Source organism: Gavia stellata, chromosome 22 (assembly GCF_030936135.1).
Source record: "Gavia stellata isolate bGavSte3 chromosome 22, bGavSte3.hap2, whole genome shotgun sequence".
Classification (NCBI taxonomy): domain Eukaryota; kingdom Metazoa; phylum Chordata; class Aves; order Gaviiformes; family Gaviidae; genus Gavia; species Gavia stellata.
Window position 1 is genome coordinate 11,648,931 of NC_082615.1, and position 10,856 is coordinate 11,659,786.

The window sequence follows — 10,856 nt, forward strand, 5'->3', positions numbered from 1 at the left end:
ATAAATTAATTCTCTGACCCTTAATTAGGGTTTTAACATTAGACTATACAGTAACAGCAAACGTTTAGAACAATGCATGGTTTTGTCCTTTAAAACGCTGCTCTACAGCCGGTGTTTTCAGTTCAAAGACAGATGATGATAAACTCGGGTATTTCAGTACGGAAAGAGATTTCTCACGGTGACGGTCGAGAGGTGTACAACACCCCAAACCAGAGCGGACCCAGGGAAGGGGATGGGGACGGGTAAGATCCCCACCGCGCTTTGGTCCTGCGGAAGCTACATTTGTTCCAAATGCTGCAGTGGGGAGAATAAAATCAAACGGGAAGGGAAAAAAACCCCAAAACACAGGGATGGGATGGACAAATTCAAGGAGACCAGGAATACTTACTGAAGAGATTCCGTACAGGAAAAAAAGGAGAAATATCACAAAGGCACTGCTCTGGGGAAAGAGCGAAGAGGCCGTCGCAATCACCGCCATAAGAATGGACATGACAAAAATCAGGCTCATGTACAGCAGCACCCAAGAAAGCCTAGGAGCAAAAGGGGGGGGAAAAACAACAGAAAGCGGTCAATGAATTCCCAGTCTGAATTATTCACGCACAAAAATCGCTAAAACTACCATTCTTTAATATTCCAGACAGCTGCATCAAAGGACAAGCTTGCAACAAAACAAGAGCCCCCAAATAAAAAGAGCTCTTGTAAACGTCCCCGTAATTGTTCCAGGCATTAGAGCACACACATCAATACCCGCGGCATCCAACAGATACACAATCAGATGATTCATGATTTTTTTTTTTTTTTAACTTGCATAATTAATTCCCTGGTATAACCAAAAGACGGTAACCAAGTAGTAGGTTTCAATAATTAAAGAAATTCTATTTAAAATTTAATACACTAGTCATTCCAGTAGCTGGGCAGGGTAATAAAATCCTTTTCTTTTTAAAAACAGAGCTGCAGGCCTGTGAGCAAGTCTGACCTCAGGAAACAAGGGCAGTTTGTGCACAGGTAGTAAAAAACAATGCATTTTCCTCACAAACGAGTTTCCGAGTTATATTCAGTGGCCGATCAAAGCTGCATCACCAGCATGCCTTTGCAGATTGCTCCCGTTTCACACTGGGAAAAGCAAAATGACTTTCTCCAGACCAGAGATGCTCGATGCTGGGGCGAGGGCGAGCGGGGACAGCCACCAACGCTGCGGGTGAAGGGCTCAACTAAGTAAGATTCATCACCAAGGACGTACGGCAAACAGACGGAACTGCCTGCCAGAAAAGAGCTTGGGTGCAGAAATAAAACAAAAGCAACCAGAAAAAAAATAAAAATAACCCAGACAACCCCAGCTGGCAGCAGGGAAAGATGCTAAAACACTGTCAGCCGCTGCGGCGAAGAGCAAAGCGAAACCCCCTTTTATCTCGGCGACTATCGATGATTTCAAATTAGTACATGCTCTCATTTGGGAAAAAAAGAAACACCATTCGATTGCACAGGACAATTTCCATCACAGCAAGGAAACAAATTAAAACCTGTTGCTGAGACTGCTCTGTCATGTTAAAATTATAGAGTTAAATTTATTTAATTACGTGCCGGGGAAACTGCTGCTCAGCTCTGAAGAGAGACTGCAGGTTACCTGCAGAGCCGCCAGAAAAGGAGGTACGGAGCCAAAAAGTGTTGGAAAACAGTAAAAACAAACTACATAAAAATCTCACGCATCATCACATTTAATCTCTAAGCCTGGCATAACTTTACATGCATAAATGCAACAGTATTACTCTGGTATTTACTTAATAAAATATTCCTATTTTCATGATACTGCAAGTATCTCTGTGTTAGATTTTTACGGAGTATCTCACTTTTAGGCTGTTTTCACGTAATCAGACTGCAAACAATTACAAAACGGGAGGATAGGGTAGAGGAGTTTTCCTAGAAAGTGTTGGGTTTTTTTGTATTTCTTTATGTATTTTATATTTCTTTTATAAAGAACGGGTTATACCGAACGCTCACATACCAAAAGGCAGTGTCATGCAATCCCAGTATTTTTAAGAATTCCTTCAACTTCCTCTCCTTTTCCGCCACAATATGAATTGCCAAATAATACCCAAACGGTGAGAAAGCGATCACTAGGTAAATTAAAATGATCGCACGAGGAAAATTATCGATTTCCACCACCGCAGCCTCTCCCATGACCATCGCTCTCGTCAGTTCAAGCTGTTCCCAAACCGATTGGTTAGTCTTCAGCTGAAAGGAAGAGAAGGAAGAGTTATTTTTGCATCGCTCCTGATTTTACAGCCCCATGTAAAAAATTTCCAAAAAGCGTTCCAAAAGCACGGGAATTGGAGAACAACTGAACACCGGGAAAGAAAAGGAAGAATTTTGCAATTCCTATCACCTAAAAAGATGAGACTCGCTCTCACCGTGAGCGGCATGACGGGAGAGGAATAGGGAAAGGGCGTTGCTGACAAATACCGACACCAAAAGAGTAAAGCAAGTTCTTCAGCCCCTTTTGGTGCAGCATCTTAAATAGTATTTTGGGGCGAGCACTGTCAAGCCTTCGCGTTTTGACAACTGCTGTGATATACGGTTCAGGCTCTTTTGGACACAAATGAAGCCAAATGTCCGTGTTATTCAACTGGACAAGAACACTTCTGCACAAAATACGGCAAAACAGGTGAATCGGGTGAAATATTCTGCCTGCTCATCGGATTCAAGCTAAGTTTTGATACGGCATTTTACACAATTAATAGGCAACGTCACGACAACACTCAGAGATGAGGCAGTCCATGGATTTGAACCTCCTTGGTCTTTTTACATTACTTGTTCGGAGTTACCTGTATAATTGCGGCATCGATGCAGGCTTGCAGAGCCGTAAATCCTGAGCTCCAGTATGTTACCGATTCACACCCTTTCCGCAGGTTGGAGCAACTGGCTGCAGAGTAAAGCAAGGCATTTTAAAATGCAAAAAGCCGGACTTACAGCCGTCCTATGCCCAACGTGAAGATGCTGCAGCTTGAGGCGATCCCTCTTAAATGGTGGAAAAAAACTTCCCAAAAAACCCAATATACGCAACATCAGGCCAAAAAACAAAAAGAGGGTCTGATTTTTCAGTTTATCCCCTTACAGATACATATAAAAGCGTACACATTTACCTCTCGATTCCATATAAATGGAAGACATAGCGACCGAATCGGGAAACCTCAGCTGGTAGGACATGGCATCGTTGAACACTACGCCCACGAAGTTTGAGGGTTTAAAAGCACTAGCCTCCTGCAGCTCCTCTTCGCTTAAATACTCCTCTGTGATGATGCCTGCGAGATAGAAGAAACTACCAAGTTGACTTAGATATCAGGACAGCAGGAAGAAAAACTGTGCAATGCTGTTTAAAAGAAGTATCATGCTCATAATTAATGATTTATTTCATTTCGGATGTATAGGGTTGTATTTTTGTCCTAGTAAAGGAAGTATTTTCCTGAACAGAAACCTGCAGGAGTGTTGCTCAGTAGCCGGGCGGATAATTCAAATTTAACCTGAGCCTTCTCCTTTTCCCCCCTTTTTTTGCTGCTCCAAGAGCTTCTGTGCCCCAGTCCTCCGCCGGCTAGCTGAGAGTTTATTCTCCAGCACCAGCGCTTCTCAAGAAAGGCAGATTAAATCAGTGCAGAGGGCTAAATATATGAAAACATGGTATTTTGCCACTGACTTCAGCGGAGGACTGGGGGAAGACGGGGTGCGAAGGCGGACAGTGGAACTGTTTGCTCAGAGCAGCTGAGGGCACCCGTAAGGAAAATGCAGATGTCGGGCTGGGCTGTTTCCCCGGGGTACCTTTGGAGAGCGCATACCGCCAGGACGAGAATCAAAGATACCAAACTAAAAATACATCAGAGTGGTTTTGGAGAGATAAGTTCCCACTAGATGCGTCAGCTGTGCAGGCAAAGCACTTTAACAAATAAAAAAGAAAAATTGCTTTCAAAAGGTGACATGGTGTTAATGGGAATTGGCATTAAAAAAAAAATATTAAAATCTTGTTTTGATAGGAACAACAGGATAGAAAATGCGACCCAATATATCTGCAGGACAACATCACCCCTGAACTTGCCCCAGGATGTGACAGGACAGGTACTAATTAGCCCTAGAGCTGTTCAGGGGCTTTTTGTACTTTGCATTCGGGTCCTCCAAAAACCTTTCCTGCAGCGATGTAATGCGTTTTGGCTGCAACACGAGAACACGAACCACTTTGAGATGGCACTGCCAGAACATTTGCCAACCAAACAAAAAAAAAAAACATCTTCACAGCCTGTTCTCTATCTGCGATGGAAAAGAAATGCTCTTTTTCCTATCACCAGCAGCAACAGTGAGCTCCCTCTTCAAACACAAGCCACGTCATGAGATATACAGAGAAAAACAAAAGGCTTAGGTTCTGAATACCGTCTTCGAAGTTATCAAAAGCCACTTTCTTCATGATTTCTCGTGCCATTCGGGTCGGTGGTGTGTATCCGATGACAAAATTCACCAGCATGGAGGTATCCAGAGTGCCGAGGTTGGTGTTGGCGACCTCGCCGTATTTCCTGTGCGGATGCATCATGCTCATGAGAATTAGCCAAAACAAGAAAAAGAGTGGGAAAAGGACCTCCTGTACCAAGAAAGAAATACAAAAACTTCAAAGAGCAGTCGTAGGAACAAGAATTTCCAGAATCACAGAATCATTAAGGTTGGAAAAGACCTGTCAGATCATCAGGTCCAACCATCAACCCCACCCCACCATGCCCACTAAACCATGTCCCACAATGCCACGTCCACATGTTCCTTGAACACCTCCAGTGATGGTGACTCCACCACCTCCCTGGGCAGCCTCTTCCAGTGCTTCACCACTCTCTCCATAAAGAAATTTTTCCTGATATCCAGCCTGAACCTCCCCTGGAGCAACTTGAGGCCATTTCCTCTTGTCCTGTCACTAGTTACATGGGAGAAGAGACCAACACCCACCTCACCACAACCCCCTTTCAGGCAGTTGTAGAGAGCGATGAGGTCTCCCCTCAGCCTCCTCTTCTCCAGACTGAACAACCCCAGCTCCCTCAGCCGCTCCTCATCAGACTTGTGCTCCAGACCCCTCACCAGCTCCGTCGCCCTTCTCTGCTCCAGCACCTCAAAAGTTCACCTGAGCTACGCGAAGCTTAAAGGAGGGACTGTGAGTTTAATCACTTGACTGTAAAGTTCCCTGCACGTTTTCAGTGCAACAGTAATTTTAACACCAAATCCTTCTCTGGCACTGAAGCAGGATTTTAATCACGTGCATTGGTAGCATAAGAAGCCATTTTAAGGTCCAAAGGGGTAATTCTACATGCTTCAAATATCAGCAAACTTGCGCTGTTTGGAAAGCGGCAAAACACAAACCAGGAACCGTTCAACCAGCCTAGCCAAGCATTGCACTGTCTCTTCTCCACCTCAAAATTCATCTTAAAGTATACACATCACCTACGCACAGGGCTAAACTGCTAGAAAAGATAAAAAGCTTCTGGTGAGGTCTGATCCCACTACGCTGCTCTGTTATGGGTCCAAATGTTTTTAAAATTGCACTAAGATTGCAATATTAATTCAAGGATATTTTCTGGATAATGCCTTACACATTAGAATACGTTTTCAACTGAAGGATCACAAAACAACTTCTGAAAAAGCCTATTTCAAAGCAAAATTCAGAGCAGACCTTGAAGCTTCAGAAACATTGTAATAAGTGACTCAGGAGCCACTTAAATGCAGAAGAACTGCAGACACGAAGGCAGCCGTAAACAAGCACTCCGCTTACCTGAACGCTGCTTTTTTTAGTCCTACACTTAATAAGACAGTTCTTGAATAAGAGAGCTCTGGTTTGTCTCCATACTCCTGCTTCTCTTGGAGTAGGTGGTGCCATTTTTCAAGACTGGTTTAAGAAAAAAAAAAAAAAAAAACAACAAACAGAAAAAACCCCCAAATCTATATTAAATGACAAAATAATTTGAAAAGCAAAAGCCAGGCAGTTACAGAGTTCAGTATCTCATATTTTTATATTTTCCTATAAATTTTTCATTTTCAGTTTTTCATATTTTAAATGCCTTCCAATCTATATGCCAGATGCCCATTACACGAAGAGATTGATAGCACTCATTTGCAATGCGAGAGCTGGGCAGACCGGCCGGGAGAGACCTCGGGATGCCATCCCAGCACTCCTCCACCCAGGGGCAGGATCAGCTCTAGGCAAGCTGACGAGACGGGAGCTAACCTGGGCTTAATCTCCTTTTGCTACGCATAAATGAGAAGCAGAAGTATTTCTCTCAGAGCACAGTTCCAGTGTCCATCACGTCAGCCCGGGGCAGGCAGCCAGCCCCACGCAGCCGAGAACAAGAGCCACCTCACCCCAGGCAAACTGCTCAATTCACTGTGAGTAACCCCTTTCCCTTCTGGAGCAGATCCAATACTACCGATTTTCCCAATTTACCTTTTCATTAGGCCAGCTGCACGCTGCAGTGCTGCTGAACATCAGCTTTTGGAAGAAAAAAAAAATATTAAAAAAATTAAAAACGCTCTTCCAGGAGGCAGCACCCCGTTCCACCGGGACGTACCTGGCGAGGGACGGCAGGTCGGGGAACCACCAGCTCTTTATCCCCAGTTTTGCCACCACCTTGCTGTCCGAGGTCCGGAGTCACCCGTCAATCCACATCCCTCTCCGCTTCCTCACCTGCGAAGTCGAAATATAGCGGTGAGCTGCTCGGCAAGAGACGGCACGAGAACTAGCGCAGGTCCTGCGGCCACGGGTGCCCCCGCAGCAACGCCCAGTGCCGCAGGCGAACAACTGCCGCCTTCCCCACCGTTCCAGCCAAAACTCAGCGTGGATTTTCGGAAGGTAGCCATACACCCGCTGCTACAGCTCCCAGCATGTATCCAAAAAACAGACTGACGTTTTTGGTGACCGCACGTTCAGAGCAGCTCTGCGGCAGGACCCGGTTTCTCCGTTATCCGTTAGACAACGCGTGGCTCAAGCCTCCTTCCCCAGCTGTATCGTAATATGGAAATCTATTTTGGGAGCGCAGACATCATCGAACTAAAGAAACACACGAGGTTGCTCCGATGTCAGCACCGCTGCGAGGAGCCGAGCCTGAAGAACTTCGGATGCGCAAAGCGCTTACAGCCGGCTCCATCAGCCCGCGTCGCTCTGAGCGGCGGAGGGAAGAGAGGGGGGAAAGGCGTCCGCGGCTCCGCTTGCTGGGGGTCGGGGTCCCCGTGGGGCAGGGCCCCCCAGCAGCAGGCGCAGCGCGAGGACCTGCGGCAGACCCAGCTGCACACCGCCGAACGCGAAGCCCTGGGAAGAGATCCCACCTGGAGTGCTTCTGATAAAAGCCCATTGAAGCGACTCCAAATATAAACCAAAATTGTTTCCTTTGGTTAAAAAAAAAACAAAAACAAAACACTAAATGCTTAAACATCAACCTATGCTAATACTAATTCTTGCAGGAAAAACACATACAACTCCTCCGGGTATTTACAAGCAAGAAATGATTCAAAATGACAGCAGAGTCTTTTAAAAATAATCAAGAGCAGCAGCTATTGCTTACAGGTCGTAAAAACCGACGTGCTTCTCCCCTCTGCTCACAGCACGCCCTGTGAAGTGCTTGTGCTTCCACCGTCTGCTTTCAGGAGCGGATTTCAAGAGCACGTACAAGAGGAGAAGCTCCACCGAGGTCCTTGCCGAATGCTGCACGACCGCACTAAAGCGGCAGCCCCTTCCCTCGGTCACACTCCTCTATTTGAAATCCAGAGAATTGGCAAAGCTGATTGAGTCAGATTCAACCCCTATTGCCCGTTAGCATTTCTTTAATTATTTTCTATCCAGTTATAAAAAAATCCCCAGCAATAATACTTCCACATCTTCACTGCAACACTCCCATGCTTTAATTTCCATCGCCCCGGTTGGAGGAAGGATCCTTTCAGGAATGTTAATTAATTTCTTGATTTTACACCTGCCATCTCCACATAAGCTGATGAAGCTACAGAACACGCAATTAAGACCACTGAAGAAGTCTCACTCCAACGGTGAAAAATTGCATCTGGGCAAAAAACCTCAAACCCTTCTAGAAACTCCAGATGAGGAAAACGAACACGTAGGCTGAACAGAAAAAGAAGCTGCCAAGACATTTATTTGAATGATACTGGATAAAATGAAAGCACTCTTCTCCTGCGAAAGCCCCCCCCAATTTAGAGGTTGTACTGACAGGAGAAGCGGCTGAAAGATAACGGCTTGGGGGCATCTCGATCAAAGCGATCTCAAGGAAACTGGGTCCGTACCTTAATTCCACATCGAGATGCCAGTGCTTCTTATGGGGGGGGGGAATAGCGATCAGATGATGCTTAGGAAGATTCCCCTTCCTTCCCCTGACATCAACCTGAAAATGATCTTTAAGGGTCAGATTATGTGAGTTAGTGCTGCGTGTCGCGTTTCCCTGGTTTTTTAAGCTAAAAAAAAAAAAAAAAAAGACCCGAAGAAGGGGGGGAGCCTCAGCTAAACGAGCTGTGGCTTAAGGAAAAAACCCAACTTATCAGTGAACAACACCTGCAGGAAGGTAGGAAAATAGGATTATCGATCTTGCTGCAAGGAGACAATCGCCTGAGGGATACTTCAGCAGAACTCCGAGGTGCTTTTTCCTGCCCTGACCGTACTGAAGCCCCACGCTCTGCTTATGCATTTGTAAAAACGGGCTGATTTTTCCTCCTCACCCGCCGCCCCGGGGAAGGGGACGCGCCGGGGGCTGACGGCCCCCCCCGCCCCATCGCTCCCGACGTGCGGGGCCAGGAAACGCCCGAGCGGGGCCGGGGGGGGGTCCGGGGGGGGGTCCGGGGGGCTCCGGGGGGGTCCAGCCCCACACCCCGCCCGCCGCCAGCGCGGGGGGGCACGGGGACGCCCCTGCGGGTCGCCATTCTTCCCCCCCCTTCCAACGCCGGTTCCTCCCCATTTTTCGCCCAGCCGCCAAACCTTAACAAATGCATAAATGAATACCCCAAGCATTCACTCGGGAGTAATGACGCGCACCGACAGGTAGAGCAAAACTCCTCCTCTTCCTCTCCTTTTCTTCCCCTTCCCGTTGTACACACCTCGGGGGGGCGTTTCCCCCGCTCCGGCAGCCCCCCCCCCCCCCCCCCGGTCCCCGCCTCCATCCGCAGCGGCCGGGAGACCCCCCCCGCCCCGCCCCGCCCCGGCCCTCACCGGCCCCGCTCCGCTCCGCTCCGCCGCCGCCGGGGACGCAGCGCTCCCCACCCGGCGCAGGGCGAGGGGCCGGGCTGCACCGCCACCACCGCCGCCCCGGGGCGGAGCGGGGCGGAGCGGGGCGGAGCGGGGCTGCCCACCGCCCCCAGCCGCGCATCCCCGCGGTGCCCGGGCGGCGCCGCCCCGCAGCACCGGGGACCAACCCCCGCTCCCCGGGACACCCCCCCCTCCTGTGGACCCCCCCCCCTCCTCCCGGGGACCCCCTCCTTCCTCCCCGGGGACCCCCTCCTTTCTCCCCGGGGACCCCCCTCTCCTCCCGGGGACCCCCTCCTTCCTCCCCAGGGACCCCCTCCGCCTCCCAGCACGGCTTCGCCGAGGAAGAGGGTTGGAAACGGTGGGGTGGGAGCCGCCTCGATACATCCGGAGCTGCTGGTTCCTGCCTGCATCCAGGAGGTCGCCAGTATTTTGTCGCGTTACCCAAAATATCATTAAAGCGTTGAAAATGCCGCCTTGAATACAAATGCGGAATTCCCGTCCTTTACGTGTGTTGGTTCCCTACCTCAGCAGCTCGATGGTGTGCGGTCTCCCACCGAGTTATTCCCCCTCCGGCGAGTGTTCCCGTCACCCTCCGGCCGGGTCCTTTGCCTTAGTCCATGGTCGGCCTTTTGCTGACACGTGGGATGCGATCAAAACCACTGAGATCTTAATGATCCTGTTCCCATCACTGCGAGCGCAATCTGACGTGCTCGTTTTTCCAAGTGCCTCCTGCAAGCTGCTGGGAAAGGCTGAGCTGAAAATGAAAGCCAGCGGTGCCGCCGAGCATCTGGAGTCCTGCAGCAGAGATGCTGCGCCCGTGCTGGGGAAGAAACCGTGCAGCTCCTTGTGCTCGGCCAAGGACGGGCTGCTCGGCTTCCTCCAGAGCAGCACAGCACCTCGGTGGACCGGTGTTTGAAATTCCTTGTCTGAGTTGGGTTTGTGCAGCTGAGAAGCTGCACGAGCATCACGCGCGCCTGCGCTGAAGCGCAGCTCTGTAACGACAGTGTGGAAAACTGGGATCAGGAGACTGTGTCCACATTCAGAAAGAAGGAAAGGGTCTCAAAGCCCAGTATTAAGTGGAAAGCTCGGTTTACATGAGTAGGTATGACGGCCATGCAGAAACCTTTGTCTTCACACCTTCGCCTGCAGCCAGGATTGGGAACATCCAGGATTTAAGCCCCAGCGCAGGTCCCGGGGCCCTCCTTAGGCACAGGCACCCTTTGCTGCAGCCCCAGAGCCGCAGAAATCCCGTGGGCTGGCATGGTCAGGTTTGGGGAGGAGGTTTTGGGGAGGACAGTTTAGGGAGGACGGTTTTGGAGAGGAGATTTTGGGGAGGACGGTTTGGGGAGGACGGTTTTGGGGAGGACGGTTTTGGGGAAGAGGCTGCTCCCACCAGCTGTCCCCCGAGAGCGGTGCAGCCCAGCAGCGGTGGGTCCAGGCTCTTCAGATACCTCACATACAGAAAGTGATCAAATCCCACCCGAACTTCATGCTAGCACTCGCCTTAGGGAAAAAAAAAAGCCATCAGAAAGGCTTGCTTTAACTGGAAACTTTTTTTCCTTAGTTTCCATCTTAACAGAGCATTAGATACAAATACTCTTAA

The 10,856-nt window shown here is 49.2% G+C and overlaps 1 protein-coding gene across 1 annotated transcript in view; it reads right to left on the reverse strand.

Moving 5' to 3' along the window:
- Window positions 1-6,618, reverse strand: part of ABCA5 (ATP binding cassette subfamily A member 5) — a 28,253-nt gene extending 21,635 nt beyond the window's left edge. The window contains exons 1-7 of the mRNA XM_059828367.1: window positions 6,582-6,618; window positions 5,789-5,902; window positions 4,414-4,618; window positions 3,141-3,299; window positions 2,823-2,920; window positions 2,003-2,232; window positions 389-530 (exon numbers count right to left, since the gene is read on the reverse strand). Coding sequence (XP_059684350.1) covers window positions 389-530; window positions 2,003-2,232; window positions 2,823-2,920; window positions 3,141-3,299; window positions 4,414-4,618; window positions 5,789-5,893 — 939 coding nt within the window. The 5' untranslated portion in view covers window positions 5,894-5,902; window positions 6,582-6,618. The remainder of the gene's footprint in view (window positions 1-388; window positions 531-2,002; window positions 2,233-2,822; window positions 2,921-3,140; window positions 3,300-4,413; window positions 4,619-5,788; window positions 5,903-6,581) is intronic.
- Between the last annotated feature and the right edge of the window lie 4,238 nt (window positions 6,619-10,856).